Source organism: Rhodnius prolixus, unplaced genomic scaffold (assembly GCF_049639745.1).
Source record: "Rhodnius prolixus isolate KJV_2025 unplaced genomic scaffold, Rpr scaffold_1, whole genome shotgun sequence".
NCBI lineage: Eukaryota > Metazoa > Arthropoda > Insecta > Hemiptera > Reduviidae > Rhodnius > Rhodnius prolixus.
The window spans coordinates 68,276,007-68,299,289 of NW_027411581.1; the positions used below are offsets into that span (position 1 = coordinate 68,276,007).

The following is a 23,283-nucleotide window of genomic DNA, read 5'->3' on the forward strand; positions in this document are numbered from 1 at the left end:
TTATATCTGCGAACGCGTCAGCACGATGGTTATTTTATGCTGTAGAAGACAGAGTTTCATCATCGTTGCAGTGCGGAAGTTATCTCGGCTCCACTTAGACCGGGATTTTCTGGAATCCCAACCGGATATCTAAAAGAAAAGAACTAAACTACGCTTTTGACAATTAAAAGTCTCCTAGTCGACAGTTATGAATTCTATCTGGGTGACAAAACGTTTAATATTTATACGTTGATTTAAGACCTACCGGGGCGATGGAATTGAGATCCGTCTCGCAACCTTATAGCTTACTTTTTAACGCATTTGCAAATGTATAGCTAGTTTGTAAAGACAACGTCCTTCGCCATGTTTACGAAAAATCAATGGCCGTGATGGCACCAACCAATCATCAAAATTGTCCTTTCAGTGATTTACCGTTTTTGAGTAAAATGCTATTTTCTGATTGGCAATTGGTGAAACCCACCTTAGCAAAGGAAGCTACAGGAACTGCCGAGGTGGTAATAAAATGATATTTAACTAAATGGAAGCTGTGAGTGGGTAGAGTCCAGAAACATTGGAACTATCGCCATTAATCTCCAAGAACATCTTATAGATTATGTAGCCCATTTAGTTTTTGGATTTATATGAAAATAAAAGAACAATTTTTCATCTTTTGGAAAAGGCTGAGGTTTTTTTCTCCATTACGTTATTTGTCTAAACTGGTTTTAAAACTTAATAATTTATCATCAAAAACTCAAAATATTAGGACGTTTTCTTTTATTAGGTTATGGAACTTTAGAAGCCCGTCATCATATCTATTCAGCCCAAATTGAAAGCTGCCCAGATGGTCTCTTTTTTGTCAATAGAAATGAATGATCTTTTGATGATGCAAACAAACCACACACTCTTCTTTCAGACTGCCTCGAAAATGAATATGCTGAGTATGAATTTCTGCGTCGAAGCCGAGAACTCGCTTCATTAGACTACCACTTATCCCGATCCTAGCTCCTTAGCGGAGTAAAACGCTGCGAACAAACTAGAGTAAGCGGAATAATGAATTGTTTGTCTCCGAATAACCTCCTTAGTACCAAAGAGGGATTGAATTAAGTGAAATATTTTTCAAAGAATAAACGAATAAAGGTTTTATATTATTACATCTCCTCGGTAGATTGATTATTGAAGATTTGGCCGGACAGGGCGGAGTATTGAAACCTCAAGCTTTCAAAAATTAAAAAAGAATACAAACGTAGAACCACTTTTATTTACAGCATTCATTATTTTTGATATCTAAGTATCTTAAAAAAATTGTGATCTTATTTTCTTCCATTCGTCTCAAATATTTGGCGGCAGTTCTCTAAAACTAAGACCTACCTTAACGTTGATTTAAGACCTACCGGGGCGATGGAATTGAGATCCGTCTCGCAACCGTATAGCTTACTTTTTAACGCATTTGCAAATGTATAGCTAGTTTGTAAAGACAACGTCCTTCGCCATGTTTACGAAAAATCAATGGCCGTGATGGCACCAACCAATCATCAAACACTAGACGAAAAATCAATGGCCGTGATGGCACCAACCAATCATCAAACACTAGAAACTTCAATTCACAGCCTTTCCTTCTGAACAAACATCAAACTTCATTTTGGCCTTTACCATTTCCACCCACTACTTCTCCCCCTCTACTTTATCATATTTTTATCATATCATAGGTCTTAGTTTTGGGCGACTATTACAACTCGTTGCCATAAGCGAATTCGCAAAGGAGGCCAGGGTCAAGATTGGACCTAGGAGTAGGAAATAGTTGTAATAATAGTTACAAAGTTTGGCGTTTAATTATTATGAGGGAAGAGCTCGGGGAAACGGTTATTTTTATTCAAAAATTAATTCGTTATATTTTCAATGAGAGGACTCAAAATATACGCTTCCGGTCAAATAAGTATTTCGGACATCAGCAATACTTCCTCTGTGTTAGTGAGGGCAGGTGGAGGGGAGAACGTAACGGCGAAACAATGACAAGAGAAACTTAATTAAATATGATAAAGTAGAGGGGGAGAAGTAGTGGGTGGAAATGGTAAAGGCCAAAATGAAGTTTGATGTTTGTTCACAAGGAAAGGCTGTGAATTGAAGTTTCTAGTGTTACTCCTTCGCTTCCTTCGGGAGGAAATTAATTAATTAGCAGATATAAGGTTGCTGAGAGAGATGATGAAAAAGCAGTCAGGACCAGGGAAGTAGGTCTTTCTTTTGGGGGCACACCGGTCCCCGGAACCAAGGACCAGGGCAACGGATATTGGTCTTCTTAGCTCACTGCTACCATTAGTAAATTAGGTGGGGTTTCCTTTAGCTTTCCTTTCTTTATTTTCTGACGTCTCCTTTCTCATCAATTAGACTTTGTTTCAAACGTTTTCTTCCTTTCTGAAGAAGCCCATTTTTTGAAGTTCTTGACAATGTCTTCAATGTTTCATGAAGATCCGGTTTAGCCATTGGTGCGTAAAACAAAACGGCACGTTAAGGTCAGTGTGTAACCTTAGGTTTAAAACCTTAATAAGGTGCGTCGAGTGAAAGGACTGTGTTTTGCTAAAGTAAAAACGTTTGGCTGATCCATACAGCCATATTGGTCTGATTATGGCTTTGCAGATTAAGTCATGATGTAAAGGTTATTTTTTACCGTTGAGAAATCATGTTAGTCGTAGGAAGCCGTTAGTAGTAGGCATAGCAACTAAGTCTAGTGAGGAACTAAGTAGAGTCCTCGGTAACGAGTCTCCTCCTGGAAGGGGTGCTTGATTGACGTGTGTGTGGTAGGCAGTAAAGTCACAGGAAGTTCGATACTAGTTTGGCCAGGTAACAAGTCACAATTCAGTTGTAGAGGTCTGTAAAAGGGAGGAAATCCCAAGTTTAGTAAAGCAAGGATCATGGTCTACTCGTATGTGATATATTTGCGGATTATAATAATAAACGGAACACTTGAACAACTTCCAGTTACCACTGCTTACAAAGTTCCTTGTTGCTTAGAATTCGCTCGGAGACTGCAATGAAGTGGAACTTCCGCCAACCGGAGGTTCCTTCCTATTTGGCTTAACCCCCCCTACCAACAGGCGCAGACAGCACTGAGATTGTCTTCTTTTATTCTGTCTCCGTTTCCCGCTTTCGAATCTCTTACCCTTTGACTTTGTAACTAAAAAATGAGTTTGGCATAGCAAAATCGATTACAATTTTTCTCTATTCGGCCTTTTTTTTTATTCTAAGCGAATCGATATTTTGAAAAATAGCCAAATCTGGATGATCATTTCGTTGACTTTTAGATTTCCTATGGTATTACCAAGTATCCTCTTCTTAATCGACTAATTATTGATGATTTCTGGAATCGCAAAAGCTCTCTTTCCGCTTTAACTCTGCGGCTGAAGTGGTACCGAAGTTATCTCTGCAGTTTGTTAAAAAAATTGTTTTTAAAAAGCAGCGCTATCTAGGAGTCTACCATTTATGCGATGTGACTTAGTACATCGTTCATTTTAATATAAGCATTTTAACGCTTGACGCACAACTATATATTTTGTCTATAGTCATACGTTCTAGTTGATCTGCATGTTTACGTGGCACCCTTCTATTCACCAACACTCACTACTGGAACTACTGGAACTGGAGGCTGCCTCCAGCCGCTATCTGCATCAATATCTTCTTCCATCACTCTTCAGGGGATTGCAAGATCCTTCTTCCATCTCTTCATAGCTTCATCACTTCTACTTCACCAGCGCTTTAGAGCATTTTCCAATAAATCTGCTTTTAATAAATGTAATTTAGATATTTTTTTGTTCGTTTGTTTAGAGGAAACCTCTTTGGAAATTATTTATTTGCTCTTGCGCTATTTTATAATAATCTTCTCCATCTTCTACTGTAATAGAGAATTTTCTAATTTGTTTTTGTTTTAATTTACATATATATTATTGCACAAATATTTACTTACTTTCAAAATGCTATTACATTCGATTGTATTCGTGGGTTTCATGAAATGACATTCTGAGACCCCTGGAGCAATTTAAATTCTTCTGCTCGATTATCCACAGTAGTTCTTGGAAATTCCCATCTTCAGTCTTCCTCATGTACCTTCAACCACACTTTGCAGACCCGGATGTCCATCTCGGTATTCTACTTCTATGGCCAAACATCCATGCTAGTACATATTTTCTATTACTCGTACATCATAGATTTTTCGAACCATTCTTTTGTTTTTGGTGACGGGCTTTACCTTCAACTGCGGAAGAACTTATAGTGATATTGAACCGCTTCAAAAATATTGAAGGTTACATTTATTTAAATCACATACGAGCTATAAATACTCTTAATTTAGTGATCGTCTCCTTACATTTTTTTTAAGCTGAACGATTTTCGCCTTTAAACCACTTTTCATTTTCTTTTAGAGCTTAGATTTTTTTTTATTCTCGAAGGTACAATCACCTACATAGTTGTTTCTGAAGCATATGTTGCGGGCTTTCTAAACTGAAGTTATAAAAATATCACCTGTCCATAATTTGAGATTTATTCAATTTACAATAGCAACTAACATTTATTTTTAAAAAATAAATTTTAAAAATCAAAAAGAAGAGAAAGTTATGTTAAAGCAGTGCAATAACTTAATTTATTTCTAGTGAAGGCTAAAGATGAAATTTGCATTAGCTTGGGCGGTAGCGGCTGGAGCTATTGGTTCTGGATTTCAACATGGCTACAACACTGGCGTGCTCAATTCGCCGCAAGCAGTCATGGAAGAGTGGACGAGAAAAGTACTGAACAACCCGTCAAATTTCGCAGTCAAAATGTATTGGTCGTCAGTGGTCTCCGCATTCTGTGTCGGCGCCATGTGCGGAGGAGCCCTTAGTGGTATCATGGCCAATAGATTTGGACGTAAAAAATCGCTGTTGATGAACAACTTTCTGGTTGTATTAGCCGTGATCAGTATGGTGCTCGCCAAAAATACCAGCAATATTTACCTTTTGATCGTTGGTCGATTTATTATCGGAATCAACACTGGACTGAATACCGGCTTAGGACCTACATATCTTTATGAAATCGCACCAGTCAGCCAACGAGGAGCGATTGGCTGTATTTATCAACTGGTCATCACGACCACCATCCTCTTGGCACAGGTAAACTAGCCAATGTATATATTTAGCTACAAAGTAATGGATAGCAAAAGAGGGCTATATCGCTCCGGAAGATAATTAGTAACTGGGTATGTGAGTCTATCAAAAAAATGTACTCGTATCTTCTTAACCCATTTATATTTGTATGAGAAATGGTCGACTACGATTTATTAAGAGCTAGTTTTCCTTTTGTCACGACTTCAAATGTAATTCATGACAAATTATTACTAACTTATGAACATGACTCATCTAAATGGTCCACCATGTTGTTTGTTATCTTCCTGGAACCCCAGTGTGTTGGTCCAAGTTCGCGAATAGAATTCAACACAAAAGCAGTTGGTAGTTGTATCACTTTGAAGATTCATTAATACTTTTTATAATTGGTCTGTAGAGTATTATCCCTGGGGAAGGTTTAGTCAGCTGGGAAGTTGCTAGAGGAGGGTACTATCTCTAGATCTCTCTTAGATTCTGATCTAACTTGGTCTGAAGGGGGGTGAAGGGATTTGGCTAACTCCATTAAGAGGGGGGGGCCCAATAGATCTAGAAGGCAACCTCGCTTCATTATAATGCCCTTTATTTAAATGAAAATCCTTGCAGCTTTTTGGTTAGTAAATATTTAAAAAAATCAAGAACCTGTTTCTTCGTAAACTGGAGTTCTTCAACATAGAAATTTTAGCATTGCTTTTAGCGCCGTCAATATTATATACATACATGGTTATTACACTGAAATGGTACGTAGAGCTGAAGGTTGTTTGAATATCCAGTGAAAGCCAATGTTAACCAAGGGAAGGTTAATCTACCTTGGGAAAATTTGAAATGAAATAAAAGTGAAAAGCTTTTAAATTAGTTTCGAAAAACTTTGTTGAGGAAATCTTTGTAGTCAGTTTTTAGATAACCACGAAACTCTGACTCATTATATTTGTGTAGGTGGATATGTGACGTCAGTCTGATTAGAAAAAACAAATAGCAGATCGCCTGTTGCAGATTGACGCCTATCATGAAGTGTTTAAATGACTAAGGGTACGTTTACAACGGAGCTGTGAGTATAGATGATAGCAGAGATGATAACTGATAGAGTAAAATATAATCGCTGATTAGTGTGCACAACAGAGCTGTGATACATGCAACATGTCGAGTAGTGAAGAAGAGTTTTTATGTTCAGCAGCAACCAAATGAAGCGTATTTTAAAGAAAAAACGCTTTAGAAAATATCATGTACATCCCATAAATAAAAAAACGAAGTACTTTGGGTGAATTTCACTATTTATATAAGGAACTTAGAAATTATCCGGATCGTTTTTTTGAATATGTGAGGATGGGTCCACCCACATTCGACTATATTTTAGAAAAAATAAGGTCAAAATTAAGAAAACTTTGGAAAAATGGTCATGGAAATCCTATAACCATAGAAGAAAAACTAGTGATGACTCTTAGGTAAGTAATGGTTATATTGAAAAAAAACAAATAAATACACATGAAAATAAATGTAAGCACGATTTAAAAAACAAAATATTGTTTAAAAGTAAATAATAAAATAATAACCAAAAATAATGAGTAAAGACAGCACTAAATAATTTTTCGACGTCCATTTTGAAGCTCCGATACTGGAGTTCAGCTAGCAGAAAAATGAAAAATTCAATTCTATCATCTATGCTCGTTTATAGCAGCGAGTATGATCACTAGTCGAAGCTTCGTTGTGCACGCTCACATAAGAATGTACTAGGTTATTCTATAAGCGCTGATGCATCACTGCTATCATCTCCGCTATCATCTATGCTCACAGCTCCGTTGTGAACGTACCCTAAGAGAGCATGCCGAGTTTATGTTTCCTGCTGTAGAGGTGTGACTGTCTACCCACATACCCATCAATGAACGCTCATACTTTCGGGATCTCAGAACATGTATCTCCGAACTTGAGACAATCGTATCTCCTTTGGCTACAAGTAGAGGGTAAATAGAAAGTTTCGAAATCACGGGATTAACTTCCTTACTACTACTGGACCTTAACTCTGCGAGGTTATCCAGTTAATTAAACGAGTATATTGTTCATCTTATTAGATGAAATGCGAGTAGACATCTTAAACTGCCTGTTATTGGTATAAAGTGAATGTGAGCTTTCAGTGAACCATTGCCTCTACTTCAGTCCATCCATAGAGCATGGACATTTCATTGTTAGAGAAAGATCTTCTCTATAATATTTGAGACTGGTACAGGAATACAAGAAAACAAAGAAAAACTAAACCAAAAATTTAAATAAGATAAAAAAAGCAAACATCAAAATAAAGAAAACAATCTGCGTACTAAGTGATACCATTTAATGCTCTACACAAGAACAAACTTCAAATACATCTACAAAGCATAAATTATATGGTACTTTCCAATCTAAATACTATATTTTGTTATTGATTTGTAGCGATAATATGTGATATGCTGGCTTGCGGAGTATACAAACTGCAGTTGGCTGTCGTTTGATGGTGTAACTGCAGCATCTCACATCTCACCCCAAACCGTCCTCCAGTAATTCAACTCTTCCCTCTGCGATTGATTATCGTGTCTGGATAACCCACTGGATATATAATAATCTGGATCAATTCTGATGTGAATTCTGGCTAATTGATACTTTTTTTTTTTTTGGCAAGTTCAGAGGGCCGGAAGTGAAATGATGATTTCAATGATTTTTAGTTGTAAATATCCTTCGTTTTGTAGTAGGAAAATTCAAATATAGTTGATGATGGCTCTTCCGTCTACTTTCGAAACCTTGTTATGTCAGACAGTTTACGCTGAAAGCTGAAAGGAGACTATCAGGCGCTCCCAAGGAAGTCATACATTGATGCAGTTAGCTCCCCACTGATGGCTAATGATGAGATTTTATTGATTGTAGCGAGCAAGAGTTTTTTATGTTGCTGGCCAGTTTTAGGTTTTCAACCAGCATCAGTTTATTCCGGAGAGAGATCAGTTACATTGTTAACGTAAGAACACCGTTTTTGTAAAAATATAAAACAAAATTAATGAAAACTTGGAATCGTCAAGCTGGAGGGTGAGGAGGGGCGCATTAACATTAAAAAAGGCGGGAACTTCCTTGTCTTACTTCTCGAATTGCATTCTTGCTGATTTTCGTTTTTCTTTTTTTTTGCGAAAAAGATGCGCTTTGAGAGGGGGCCTCCCTGAGTAAGGAAAAGTGGTTTCCCAAATGAGTTAATTCAAACGATACTCCAGTAACAAACATTTCAAAGGAAATGAGTATAACCTGTTAGCGATCTAATACAGAAGGAATGTAGAAGCCTCTAGTGGTCTAGAGCCACTGCCAGTAAAGGGCATTTTCTATTTTACTGTCATTGTCAGTAGATTATCAATTTAAGGAGTAAGTTTGGTGTGCGGGTGTCAGTGTGGCCTGACACTGTCACTGTCACTGTCACTGTCACTGTCACTGTCACTGTCACTGTCACTGTCACTGTCACTGACACTGTCACTGTCACTGTCACTGTCAGATGCAAAATCGCGGAAATTTCAAATTGATGATAATTGGTTTAATTGCCATCGGGAAAATTAGGTTTTGGACAAAACTTTCAAAATCCAAATTTCCACCTATTCCCGGATTTTCTCAGAGAAAGGGTCAAATTTGATATACTTTTGGAATAAAACTCGTTTTTGGAACATTTCCCTGTTCAAACTTGATTAAGGTCATTCTTAAGAGAGGTTAAATATATCTCAGAAGCGCTATTCTAGGGTCAAGTTGTTTTACTTACGTTAATGGTAAAATGTGCTGCTTAAATTTCAGCAATGAAGAAAACTTTTAGAACTACTTTACCGAATGGTTTTTCACTTCAAAAAGTCCAAATTTCATTTTTCAACTATGTACAAAATCAGTTATAGGGAGGGATCACTTTTCTGAACTAATTGAATTTGGACGGGGGGGATGAATTTTCGCGAGTGAGACTCCAAAGATGCTCTGTTTATTTGGCCCGCTTGTTATACTCATGTAAATCTTGTTTTGTTTTTTTAGATTAATTAATAGAGTATGTTACTCCTAGGGCAGTCCTTCTGTGGGAGCCGAAGTATGTTACTCCTAGGGCAGCCCTTCTGTGGGAGCCGAAGTATGTTACTCCTAGGGCAGTCCTTCTGTGGGAGCCAAAGTCCCTTTAATGTGCCATTTGGTTGTACGGACGGTTCTGCTGATTGTAATCTCAGTAACAAGTGTAGATGATTTGAAATTCCCAGTTAACAAGATGTACACTTTCTCAGAGAAGTTAACACGAATTAGAACTTTCTCAGAGAAGTTAACAAGATGTAGAACTTTCTCAGAGAAGTTGACACGAATTTCAAGTTTTTAGTTTATTTTTGTTTCATATTTTTTATTTTTTGTTTTTTATAGGTAATGAGCATAGACGGTTTGCTTGGAAATATGGCTTTGTGGGATTATCTATATTGCGTGGTCATCATCCCAGCGATATACCAGTGTTTCGCACTATGGAATGCGACCGAAAGCCCAAGATATGTTCTGCAAAAAGAGAAAGACACTCTCTCTTTGTTGAACACTCTCAGGATACTATATCCAGAAGAAAGAGTGCTTCGAATTGCGCAACAAGTTTGGAACGATGTCGAAGATGGTAAAAACCTACAAAAAGTCTCCATTAAAAAGCTGTTCCAAATCCCTCGTCTTCGTATACCGACCATGATCATTCTGGCGTTGATGTTATCTCAACAGACGTCCGGAATAGACGTAGTGGTCATCTATTCTGCTGGCCTGTTTGAGATGAAAGGGTACAGAAAGAGTACAGCGAACGCCGTGTCTATTGGAATAGGCATAGTGAATATGTTGGCAACACTGTTTTTAGTTTTTGTGATCGACGTATTCGGCCGGAAACCACTTCTGATGATCGGCTTCTGTGGGATGATCATTTCCACGGTCGGTCTTTATACCCTAGTGTTTTTGATTAGTGCATACTCCGTAGCTATGTATCTTTGGGTGATTCTAGTTTACATCTACGTCCTCTTCTTCTCAATCAGTGCTGGCCCTTTTCCTTGGGTGATCCTCCCGGAACTCTTCAGTACATCAGCTCGCATGACTGGAATCAGTTTTACTGTGTGCGCCAACTGGTTCTTCGTGAATATAGTCACTGTTAGCTATCCGCCACTCTTGTCCGCGATGGGCCCATTGATCTTCCTGGTATTCATCGTCTTTCAAGTATTGTCATTAGTCGTGATCTGGATATTCGTACCGGAAACAGCCAAGAGACCCGTAGAAATGATTACAAGCCTTTTTGATAAGTAGTTTCTTGGCTTTCCTTAGAAATCTTTAGAATTGTTTTTCTTCCACATCTTCGTTCTCCTTAGTCAAAAACAATTATAAATAAAGAAATAAAGAAAATAACAAAAACAATTGTAAGCCTAATTTTTCCTTATCTTAGCGATCGTCAGCTAGTCTAAATCTCTCAGCCGGAATTTATAACATTTTCTTGGCTTCTGATTCCAACGCTCTTGAACAAGCTTAGTTCTAGAAACTAAGGAAACTAACTAAATCTTTCCGGAGAATTTGAACAAGAGGAGACTAGTGGTTGAGGTGGGCAGGTTTCCTTCTTCCCGCTCAATATCCAATAGCCAATATCTTCACTCTATTCAGGGCCATTTCACTCAGGGCGGCTTCACCGCTTCTACACTCAATCCTGTAGCCAGTGCCTCAAAAAAGTAATTATTTAATTAGTATAATAATTATAACGAATTCATTTCCAAATAAGGAGTTACATTGGAGCATCTCAAATTATTTATTACAAATAGAAAATTATTTTCAACTAAATAAAAAATCATACTTTTAGATTTGGTTATTCTCTGTGGAATATTTGGAATATTTGTTCAATCACTAAAATGGTATCACTAGATTATTGTAGTCACAGAGACTGTTGGCCAAACTCATCCATTCGGTTTGTCCAAACTGCTTAGCAAATAGAGCCAATATTTGTTATGGTTCGTTCAATCACTAAAATGGTATCACTAGATTATTGTAGTCACAGAGACTGTTGGCCAAACTCATCCATTCGGTTTGTCCAAACTGCTTAGCAAATAGAGCCAATATTTGTTATGGTTCGTTCAATCACTAAAATGGTATCACTAGATTATTGTAGTCACAGAGACTGTTGGCCAAACTCATCCATTCGGTTTGTCCAAACTGCTTAGCAAATAGAGCCAATATTTAGAGCCTGCAATATTCTCTTAACACAAGACCCTTAGCGACGTTTTTCAAGTCGAAAAACACTTAGAGCTCCGTCCTGGTCCTCTGATAACTGTCAATACAGTAGAGATATGGTTGCAACATTCCAAAATAAATTGGTTTCATATAATAAGTTTACTGAAGAAGTACAGAATTTTATTCAGTCTTCGGCACACAATTTCCATTTGGCCTTCGCTTTCTTTTAACTGTTGCTTCCTTCGTTTAAAGTAGCAGCCGGCTCGTTCCCTCTCTGTTGACAAGGAGAGAATTCTTCTGAAGGCATCTTTCTGAAGACCTGCTGCAGAAGATCTGCACGTTGGATCGCTTACTAGTTATCCCGCTTCACATCAACGACTTTAGAACGTCTGCAAAGATAATTACTCTTTGCTCACCAACCAACTTCTCCAAATTATTATTAATATATAAAAATATATGATTATTGGAATGATTTGGAGCCAAGTAGTGTACCTTGAGGACACCAGATTTCAGTTTGAGACCGTACAATATACTACCCCGATCTTACTTTGCCCACTCCTGCCAGCCCATTAGTTCTGAACTTGTGCCCCTACTGCCGGACTTTTATCATTTCTTTCCCAAAGCTTTCTATTTTGAACACAATCAAACGTTCAATACTATTATGTACTGACAGACATAATGCCTAAATTTGATTTCAACTAAATTCTACAAAGGCAGGAACCCAAGATACTCTAGTCTGTGCTTTTCTCTAAACTTCTTGAATAATTATGCAGTATGACTTCTTTAAATAATTTTTCAGGAATATTTGAATGTGGGCCGTTCTTGGGCAGTGACTTCCCTTTAATGTCATTTTAGGCCAAAATAGCTTTTGAAACAAACTGTTTTATTTCTGAAAAAATGAAATATCTTTCTGAGGTAACAAGTTAAAAAAATGTATGAGATTGAAATTGAGTAAGCTAGAGATGGAAATAGTTTTAGACTTGACATTCTGATTTTTAGATCTGGCTGAGTGTTTGTGAAAGACAAGAAAGTAACTAGTTAGAGAAAGTAAGCTTACTGCAGTAAGTAAAGTTAACGGATTCAGTGTAATAAATACAATTTATAAATTAAAGTAATTAGATAGCAATGCCTTCTAAATTGTAAACGAAGTTTCCGATTTCCTGTTGTGTAAATTAAGGGAAATGTTGACATTACACTTTACTCAATGAGCTTATGAGCGATATGCAGAGTCGAATTTCGAGTTTTTTCCAGCATTAAAATTCAGTTAGCTGAATTAGGAATTAGTTCCTTATGAATGTGGAGAAATGGACTTTGCTGATTGGTAAATTGTACTTTTCTACTTGATTCGAATCTCAAAATTAATTGACCCATTTAATAAATAATTGTATTTTATGTAAACTTACATATTACAGGGGGTTCTACTTTGTAAATTAAATTTCAACATCAAGTAATGCCTATTTTTTCAGGCTGGCTTTAGATCCAACTATCAAATTAGGTGTCTTGGACGGAGGCGACTAGCAAACATACTTTACTGTAAATTTCTTTTATTAACCATTAAATAAAATCCAAGGCCTAGTGACCGGGGGAATCGAACCCACTAAACCAACAATACATCTTAGCATTGTGGGAGTCGCCTGTAACCGCTTGGCTATCGAGATGACTGTTTAATGCTTATATCTTCTAAATTATAGCGATTGTAAGAAAAAGCCAAAGTAAATTGAAGATTTGAGGGTGGTGCGTGTTATGTTTATAGTTTGTACTTAGAACTAATATCCCCTCCCTAATTACTAATGTAACATGTCAGTTAATAAACAGAGTTGATAGTGTGCACACCTTTGCCCGTCTGTGAATACCCCAATTCCTTAATAATAATATCATAATATAACATGGCGCAGTCGGATTCGGAACTGGTATAAAAAAAAAAATTATTAATAGTGTCGGTTAATTATAATATTAATAATTAATTAATAATAATAATAATAATAATTAATAGTGCCGGTTAGTTATATTGAAAAGAATAAAAATAATTTTGTTAAACATCGAGAGAGAAGAAGATGTCTATGAGCTGTTTTGTACCACCGGCTCCACTAAGTTTGGAGGGAAACTTATTGGAAAATTGGAAGAGGTTTCGAAGTGATCTAGAAATTTTTCTAAAAGCAGCGGGATTCACGGAGACTAAAACAACAGTTGGACGTGCTACGGCCATACTACTCAACTTGATCGGAGAAAAGGGTAAGGAACTTTATAATACTTTCCAATTTGAAGAGGGAAAGTCGGAAATCTTTGAAGAAGTCCTTAAGAAATTTGAAGAATATGTAAGCCCTCAGAAGAACCTTAGTCTCTAGCTTTCGATTTAATAGCAGAAAACAGAAAGAACAGGAAACCTTCGATGATTTTGTCACTGAACTGAAGAAGCTAGTAAAAGATTGTGACTATGGAGCGTTGGCAGACAGACTTCTATTGGACCGGATTGTGCAGGGTGTACAAGATAACCAACTGAGGGAGAAGTATCTGCAGGAAAAGGAGCTTACCTTGGACAGAGCCATTGAGTTGGGGAGGACTACGGCCTTGAGCAGAGAACAGGCAGCCGAAATGAAACCATCGGAAGTCGACAGAATTGTAAATAGGAAGCAACCGAAGAAGACGAAAGAGAAAGTGGGTAACTATAATAAAAAAGATAATTACAAATGTAATAATAATAAAATTAATAATTTTAATTATCGGAATAATTATAAATGTAAAAAATGTGGATCTGTTCATTCACAATAAACTGTCCGGCTTTCGGCAAAAAATGTGGATCTGTTCATTCACAATTAACTGTCCGGCTTTCGGCAAAAAATGTGAATCTGTTCATTCACAATAAACTGTCCGGCTTTCGGCAAAAAATGCATTTTATGTGGAAAATTTAATCATTTTAAAATCGGGTGTTTCAAAAATAAAAAAGTAGAGTTTGTAAATGAATTAGAAAATGATGAAATTAATGATTTAAATCTGGTTGTTGATGTAATAAATAAAGTAAACAAGGTTAGCAAAATTAGCAGAGGGAATGATGGTCAGTGGACTCAAAAAATCAAATTCTTAGATAATAATGTAATAAATTTTAAATTAGATACAGGTGCAGATGTTAGTATAATCCCCTTGAGCTTATTAAAAAAGGTTAACGTGGATAAAATAAATAAATTGAAAACATGTTGTTTACAAACATTTGATGGTAATAAACTAGAAACCGTAGGGTGTATGGAACTTGCTTGTTTTATTGATAAACATAAACATGATCTGGACTTTGTTGTTGTCGATGACAGAAAAAATGAAACTTTGAAACCGGTGCTAGGAAGAAAAGATTGCGTGAACTTGGGACTTGTATCTAGACGGGTATTAGAGGTTGATAACGTGAAGATAAGAGGATTTAATAATAAAACAGAATTTATTGAACAAAATAATGATTTGTTTACTGGAACGGGGTCATTTCCGGGATTATGTACTATTGTAATTGATAAAACTGCTGTGCCCATAGTTAAGCCCCCTCGTAGAATTCCTTTTAAGATTAAAGATAGATTAGCAGAGTTGGAAAATAGAAATATTATAGAGCGGTGTGAGCCGAAATATTGGGTCAATAACTTGGTTATTGTGGAAAAGTCTGACGGTTCTATTAGGGTTTGCATTGACCCCCAGGAATTAAACAAAGTAATAGTGAAGAGGGATGTAGTTCTAATACCAACGATAGAGGAAATATCTGCTAAACTTTCAGGGGCAAGTCTATTTTCTGTTTTGGACCTAAAGGACGGGTTTTATCATATTAATTTAGATAGACAATCCAGCAGTTTATGTACATTTTCAACGCCTTTCGGGTGCTATAAATTTAAAAAATTACCATTTGGGTTGTGCTGTGCTCCTGAGATTTTTCAGAAAAGAAATGCCCAAATTTTTAGTGAAATTGAGGGAATAATAATTTATTTTGATGACATTTTAATCTATGCCAACTCGGAAAAAGAACATGACCAAATATTAAATAAAGTGATCTCTCGAGCCAAGGAGCAAAATGTAAAATTTAATAAAAATAAATTACAATTTAAAGTACCAGAAGTGCAGTACTTCGGTCATATTTTTAGCAAAGGGGGTATGAAACCTTGCAAAGAACATATTCTGGCCATTCAGAATATGAAAGAACCATCCAATGTACAAGATTTACAGAAAATTCTAGGCACTATCAATTATTTAAGAAAATTTATCCCTAATCTAGCCACCTTAACAGCACCATTACGTGAATTGTTGAGAAAAAATATAATTTGGCAGTGGTTGCCATATCATACTGAAATTTTACATAAAATAAAGAAAACAATTTTAGACGTGCCTACGTTAAAAAATTTTGATGAGAAGGAGCCAGTATCATTACAGTGTGATGCTTCTGGAACCGGGTTAGGTTGTTGCCTAATGCAATTAGGTAAACCTATTTGTTTCGCTTCGCGATCTTTAACAAAGGCGGAGACAAATTTTGCGCAGATTGAAAAAGAGTTTTTAGCTATCCTATTTGCTACTAAAAAATTCCATCACTATATTTATGGTAGAAATAATATTGAAATATTTACGGATCACAAGCCTTTGGTGTCGTTAATGCAGAAGCCCATCGCTTCAATCCCTTCGGCGAGATTGCAAAGAATAAGACTTAAGTTGTTAAAGTATAAAATAAATCTAAAATATATTCCGGGTAAATCGATGAATATATCAGATACCCTGTCCAGATTTAGCCCACAAAATGTGAATGATGATGATGATTTCTTAAACGAATTAGTTCACACTGTAACAGTTAGCCCAAATATAACATTGTCCCATAATAAGAGCAAAGATTTTGCAGAAGCCACTAAGGCCGATGATACGTTAAAAAATATTATAGAATTTTATTTTCATGGCTGGCCAAACGATAGCAAAGGGTTGAACTCAGAATTACAAAAGTTTTACAATATGAGACATGATATTGTTGTTAGCTCCGAGGGATTAATATTTATTAACAATCGATTAATAGTACCTTCCAAATATAGAGGTGAAATATTGGGTAAGCTTCATGAAGGACATATCGGCGTTACAAAAACCCTGCAATTAGCAAGAAATCATCTATACTGGCCAGGTATAACCGATGATATTAAAAGCACTGTTCTAAGGTGTCAAACTTGTGCCAGGTTTAGAAATAATAACATTAAGGAGCCGTTAATTCCACATGAAGTGCCTGATTATCCGTTTTTAAAGGTTGGAGTTGACTTGTTGGATTTTGGAGTAGAATCTTATCTTGTGCTATTCGACTATTATTCCAAATGGCTAGAATTGAGGCGAATAAAATCGAAAGACTCAAGCCAAATAATAAAATGTTTAAAAAATATCTTTGCTACCTTTGGTATACCCGAGCTAGTAGTAGCTGATAATATGCCATTTGGCTCAAACATGTGTAAGGATCTTGCAAGGGATTGGAATTTTCAATTCCAATATTCCAGCCCTAGATATCCGCGGTCAAATGGAATGGCCGAGATGGGTGTACAGATTTCTAAGAAAATTCTTAAAAAATGTAAATCTCAAAATTGTGACCTTGACGCTGCCCTTTTGCAATATAGGGTAACCCCTATTCTTGGTAGTAAGTGGGCACCTGCTCAACTATTACAATCTAGAATTCTTAGGTCTAAGATTCCTATAAAACAGTCATTATTAAGACCGGAAGTAGTGAAAGGGTTTACAGAATTCCTGTCTAAGTATCGCAATAAAGTGGGGGATTATTATAATAGATCAACGCGACGTAAAAAAGAATTCCTAGTGAATGAAGAAATTTATTATAGAGAAGGTAAGGAGTGGAAGAAAGGGAAGATAGTTGAGAAAATAAATCCCAGATCGTTCGTTTTAATAAACGAAAATAATAACAAAATTAGAAGGAATTCCTTTCTTATGAGACCTTCATATGACAGTCATGACAGCACTAATAATCGGAACAATTGTAGCGTTAGGGATGATACAAGTATTAACAGAGACGTTGTCCAGTACAGATCCGCAAGGGGAAGGCTGACCATCAAGCCCCAGAAATATCCAAAATAGAGGATATTATTTCGTTAAGAATTTTGTTAATAGTTATTTGTATTTTATGAATTTATTTGAAATATGTAAAAAAATAATTAAAATAAAATAATTGAATAATAAAAATATATTGATAATAGTTAATTTGTTAAATAGTATAGTTGATATTAGTTTTTGTGTTTTTCACAATTTAATTAAAGTTGGTTAATTAAATAAAAAGATATAATTAATTTTATTTATGGGGAAGATATTATGTTTATAGTTTGTACTTAGAACTAATATCCCCTCCCTAATTACTAATGTAACATGTCAGTTAATAAACAGAGTTGATAGTGTGCACACCTTTGCCCGTCTGTGAATACCCCAATTCCTTAATAATAATATCATAATATAACAGTGCGGATGAGCAAAAGTCGATGCGCCAAAAAAACATAAAAATGTGGAAGAAGTTTTCACTCCCTGTGCCGGATCGGCGGAACTGTTGAGTGAAAGCTATTCTTCCCTCATTTGTACTCATTTATTTGACATCAGATTTTCTTCTTTTGTTTTGCTCACTATGTTATAGGTAGTGCGGAACGGAAGTGTGTTAGGAACAGAAAGTTTATGGCCGTTCATGTTGGCTCTAATCTTAGTGCCAGCCATATTCCAGGTGATCGCCTTCATTTGGGCGCCAGAAAGTCCACGATACGTGTACCTAAAGGAGAACGATTCCGTTCGACTGTTTGAAGTATTGAGTAGGATCTACTCAGATGAGAATATCATGGCCAGAATGCACGAGGTCCAGGAGGATATTGAAGATGGACGTGGTCAGGAGACTCTTAAGTTCAGTGAGATGCTGCGAAAGCCAAGTCTGCGTACTCCTTTGAGTACGGTGATCATGTTGATGTTAGTACAGCTACTTTCCAGCATCAACATCGGTGTACAAGATGCCGCCTTTGCTGTGAAAGAGCTCGAGTCCCGCACTCGTCATTATAATCAATCGGCAAATTTGTTAGCCACAGTGGTCTGCGTATTTTTAATAGACAGAATCGGCAGGAAAATGCTGATGTTGTTCTCACTTGGTATCATGATTTTGACCACTATAGTGATATTTATCTCGTTTTATCTAATTCCACAGAATCATAACTTTGTGTACATAAGCGTTTTGGCCATCTTTCTTTTTGCCTTGGGCTATGGACTGGGCGTAGCTCCAATTCCATGGGTCATCGCGACGGAAATGTTCAACACAGCTTCCAGGGTGCGAGCCGTCGGCTTTTGTGTGTTTGTCACTTGGTTCTTCAAACTTGCCTTCAGCTTAAGCGTTCTAGCGCTGCAAGTTGTCTTAGGTCCAGCCGTTTACCTAATATTTATGGCTAGTCAAACGCTTGGTTTTATATTTGCTTGGATTTTCTTGCCTGAAACCAGCAACATGCCTGTGTCCTTGGTGACGGCCCACTTCAGGCGTCAAGCTCAAGAACGGTTCAGAACAGCATCTAGTTTCGCGCCCAGGAGAGCTTAGTACCTCTAGTTACTTAATTCATACAACTTTATAGCAATAAATGTCCGCAGTTTTTCACAATTAATTCTTACAATATAATTTCTAATATTTATTAAAACTTTGGATTTAATTCCTTTTTTGATGTAGTTTTTGAAAATAAAACGAAAAACTTGACTGAAAATTCTCTAAAAAAGTTGTTTTATATTTTACTTAATCTCGGAATTTCATAACACAATTAATTGTTATCAACATTTTAAAGTTTTGTGGAACCTTGCATTAAACTGAAGAATAACTTAGAGGGGCGCTAATGACCAAGATGTCGATGCGCCAAAAAAAAAACTTAGAGACAAGAGTAGCACCCGCAGAATGGCCCGATAAAGAATCATTCCCAAACAAGTTGGTTGATCTATTAGTTGGAGGTTGAAAGAAAATTGTATAGATTTTCGAGAAAACTTCATAAAACTGGATAATCCATCCAATCAAGTTGATATTCCATCCATTTTTAGCTATAATCACCAGAAAATTAGTGTATTCTGGCTCAAAACACCGATATTTGTAGCAAATCGAATGGAAAAATAGAAAATATTAGCCTAACCTAACCAGCAAATTCATTTATTTTGACCTCGCCAGCGAAGATTGGATACTACGTCAACATAATCTAGAAATGTAATTTCTATTAAAATATCCGCCAGAACGATCTGCAGATTAGAGTAGTTTTATCCGATACTCATTAAGAATGTTTGTAGATCTGCTTTTGTAGATTTACTGATCTCTTGCTGTAAATGCTTTGGCAATGGAATCAGGCCGGCCTCTTTAAAAGCTCCTCTTAAAACTATTATTAATAATTACTCTGTAAATCATGGCCCAATTTTTGAAGGAAGAAGGAGTCTTGCCTTCTCTGCGTAATTTAATTGAGCTTCTCTTACTTTTAACTAGGAGAAGTATTGCTACCATTCTTTATTTGCAATTTTATTTCTCTTTTCTCTTTTAGGGAGAAGTGGTGTAATCGCTTTTTTACTTTGTTTATCTTTACCTCCTATTACTATCAATCTAAGTTAATTTACTGCTTAGTTCTTATCACAGAACAGAGAGATATGTTATGAATCAAAATGGCCACAAAAAGGGTCTGGTGACCTCTAATAAATTCTAAACCACAATATTATTGAAAATTGAATGAAGTAAAATTAATTAAATGATATCAATTTGTAATAAAATTTCCAGAAGTAAACTTTGCGTTTTTAATAACTTCATCTAGAGATCATTTTAACAAATTGTTAAAAGCCGTAGTCCAAGTGATTTGGAAGCTCCAATAATATTAAGAGAAATAGGTTAAACATTTTCAGACAAATTCATATAAAACAGATAAACTTTTTCGAACGTTTGTAAATGGCTGAAATTACGAGCTGAAGTACGATTGAAATGTTGGGTACTCGCTGATTCGTGTAGCTTTTAGCTTTTGGCATTTAATCAATCCTTTACCTACTAAACTTATTAAACAGCATGACATAGTATTCTAACTCTCAACGGGAAATCAATATGCTTGCGGAAGTCAGTTACTTTCGTATGATTATTAGTGCGGAAAATATACTCATTACGCCTTGGAATACTTTTTAATTCCAAACTCATTTTTTAGAGAATGATTTTGCTCTTTCCGCGCTCGGAAGTTAGATAAGAAAGCAGAAGACCGACAAAAATCTCTACCGGATGAAGAGTCAGAAGAAATTCATTTAAACTTTTCGCAAGATGTTCCTGCTTCAGATGTCCTGATGGATGCCAATTTCTATAATGGCCATTATGTCACGGTGTTATTTTGTAACCTCAGCCAGCAGCAAATGTTTTGCTGAACTTCCGTCTTTGAAGAAAGAGGCGTGACCCAAAGTGCTAATTTTCCGCTCACTCGCACTGAGTTATGCTTATAAGTATTTTGGGTTTTATTTTTTAGAAGCGTTTTGGCGATGGGAATTTTGTCATCTCTCTAAAGTGCCACCACTCATTTCTACTTATAGTTTTCTATAGTTTCACGAGTTTCCAAAGTTAGTGCGAATTTCGTCCAAAAATTTAGAGGAAAATCCTAAGGAAATTTACCTCATACTTGAGAAGGACCTCGGCGTTTTTCCTAAATACTAAGCTTTCCCTCTCTTAAAAGAAAACAAACCAGTGATAATTAGGAAATGAGTTCGATAATTTACAATTTAATTTCTTTTGGCTTTTCACCACTTTTTGATTTCAGCCCGTCTCAGAATTTCTGCTGTGCATCGCCATATAGGGCAGTGCTTGCCTTCTACTCTGGCTGGGGTTATGAATTTATGGTTCAATTTCCAGTCACCCGGGGTAGTGAGAGAGAATAATAAGCAGTTTTTGCTTTTAATATCCACCGATATCATGACTGCAAAGTGTAGTGTGTGGGTTGGCAGCAGGCAAACCCACCTAAAGATATTATTTCAGTTTCTTTTTCTACGTTCACACGTTCTCGAATGTGTGTGTAGTAGCAGTAACGACTTTTTTCTCTTTGTTTCTTTTGGGCTTTTCTGGTGTGACCCTTCCATATGGGACGGGTCTGGTGGCTGCTGAGGGTACTTCCAAATCTAGCCCTTCCATACAGCTGTTTCTTCTTAGCCTGAAACTACCCACCATTTCTCATCTAGCCCTTCTACCGCCGTATTGTCCTTAATTCCTAACTCCTACTAATTTATCCTTCTATCCTTTAATTAATAAAAATGTTCTCTCTTTTTATTCTTTATCTAGTGTTTTTCCATTTATGAAAAGAGTTCCATAAAAGAGAGGGAAGAGTTCCATTTCAACGTTTCCTGCTTCTGGTCCACAACTTCCCAGCTCTAGAATTCGTTGTCTTCCCTTTTCCTTACCACTCGTTAGAGGGAAAATATTTTGACTCTTTGTCAGCACATGCTAGAGTAGCAGGAAATAAGCCGGGTGACAACATAATCACGTAAAGCACTGTATCCCCTTCTGTTACAGAAGAACCTTTTGTTAGAACAAACGTCATGTGGGAAAAGTAATGCAATCATGCAAAGATCTACCTTGGCAATCAGAACTAAAGGAAATCTAAAGCTTTCTTTACGCTCACAGTTGTCTTTGAGGGCTTGGGGCGTAGATTCTAGGAAGATGGATCAGATTCAGATAGTTTACAGAAGATTTGAATGCCTGATCTGGGCGGTTATCTGTCAGGAGTCGAAGGAACACATATTGGCTGAAGATAGGAAACCATAGATCTATGTCGTCACTGTGCACTAACCCTTCTCCAGAGAGGAAGTCATGCAATGTCCAATTTTCCGAGATATTTCTACCTGAAATCCATTTGTTGAGATGACCTGCGGCCACAGAATGTTCACCTTGATCCCTCCTGCACGATAACTTCCTCCACCCGTGGTAGAGTCGGCGCAGGAACTAGATGCAGATGCCGAAGGATTCTCTTACTTTACTAATCAGTATTCATCTTTAGTGTAATTCCGCTTTTTTTACTTCCGTATTTTTTTTTCTTAACTTCTATTAACTCTGTGAAACCAACATCTGTTACATTATTCCCCTCAGTTTCTCGTTACGCAAAAGTTTGTCTGTAAAGATGAGAACATGGTTTGGGTAGTTCTCTTTCAAACCAAGTGAAGGTGTCACCGAGTCAGGTAAGGAAGGAATATCGTCTTGCATTTTAGACGAGGGTATTCCAAGTCTGTTTTCTGGGCAACTTTTCTTGTGCGAAGGTTACGAGTTTGGTTTAACCTCTACAGGAAATGAGAGAGTGTTGAGTTGGTGTAAAAAATTACTTGGCGGCCATCCTAACAACACATCATGAAAGCTACTAAACAGTGTTACCATTTATTCTGGCCAGGCTAAAAAGTCCCTGTTTTTTTTTCCTCCTTTTTGCTTGTGCTCTTTTCCTGTTACTCTCTTTGTCTAGAAGTCGGTCTCTCTGTTGGCTGGGAAGGTAGACAAAGTAGCATTAGCCTGGACAGAGCAAGCCTTCTCCATCGAGCCACCGACCCGGAAGATTTTAATGGGCATGAACCTGTCTCATGCCACATGACCCAGCGCATTTAGTTTGCGCCCACCAACCGAGAGTCTCTTCCCCCCGTTGCGCTACATTTCCATACGTGCTGCACACTCTGATGGCTCCCTTTACAGCTAATCCCTACATCCCACCTGTCTTCATCGCCATTATTTTGATTTAAGAGTACATTTAAATAGAAAAAGAAAACACAAAAATATTCCCCCCCGCTTTAAATTCTATTCTCTCCGATATTCTCACATAGTCTGGCATGTTCCCTGATCATTGCAATCCAGATGAAAGTGGATAGCTCATTTTAAGATGCACTCCGCAAGTCACAGCTTCAAACATTGACTGAGCTTCCAATCGTCTTGGACCTGATGCCAAACCAAATGGTAGATTCATTTCTTTCTCGTACTACAGCCAAGCAATACATGTCAAATTTTGATTTCAAGTTTTCACTAGAA

General features: G+C 36.8%; 2 protein-coding genes across 9 annotated transcripts in view; both read left to right on the plus strand.

The window, feature by feature from the left end:
* LOC141446303 (roundabout homolog 2-like) overlaps positions 1-23,283 on the plus strand; it is a 295,539-nt gene that overhangs the window by 17,547 nt on the left and 254,709 nt on the right. The window lies entirely within an intron of this gene.
* On the plus strand, positions 4,481-21,439 carry LOC141446305 (solute carrier family 2, facilitated glucose transporter member 3-like). 6 transcript variants are annotated; one of them, XR_012453622.1, is made up of 4 exons: positions 4,488-5,111; positions 9,480-9,714; positions 12,088-12,203; positions 12,288-13,173. XR_012453622.1 is itself a non-coding variant. In XM_074112858.1 (3 exons), exons 1-3 carry the CDS (start codon positions 4,629-4,631, stop codon positions 18,063-18,065), a joined length of 879 nt encoding a protein of 292 aa, XP_073968959.1. In that variant the 5' UTR covers positions 4,486-4,628; the 3' UTR covers positions 18,066-18,199. The 6 variants fall into 6 exon arrangements, 5 of the variants coding, with proteins under 5 accessions (XP_073968956.1, XP_073968959.1, XP_073968960.1 ...); XM_074112858.1 differs by lacking the exons at positions 12,088-12,203; positions 12,288-13,173 and adding an exon at positions 17,905-18,199 and having other exon boundaries at positions 4,486-5,111; XM_074112859.1 differs by having other exon boundaries at positions 12,088-13,173.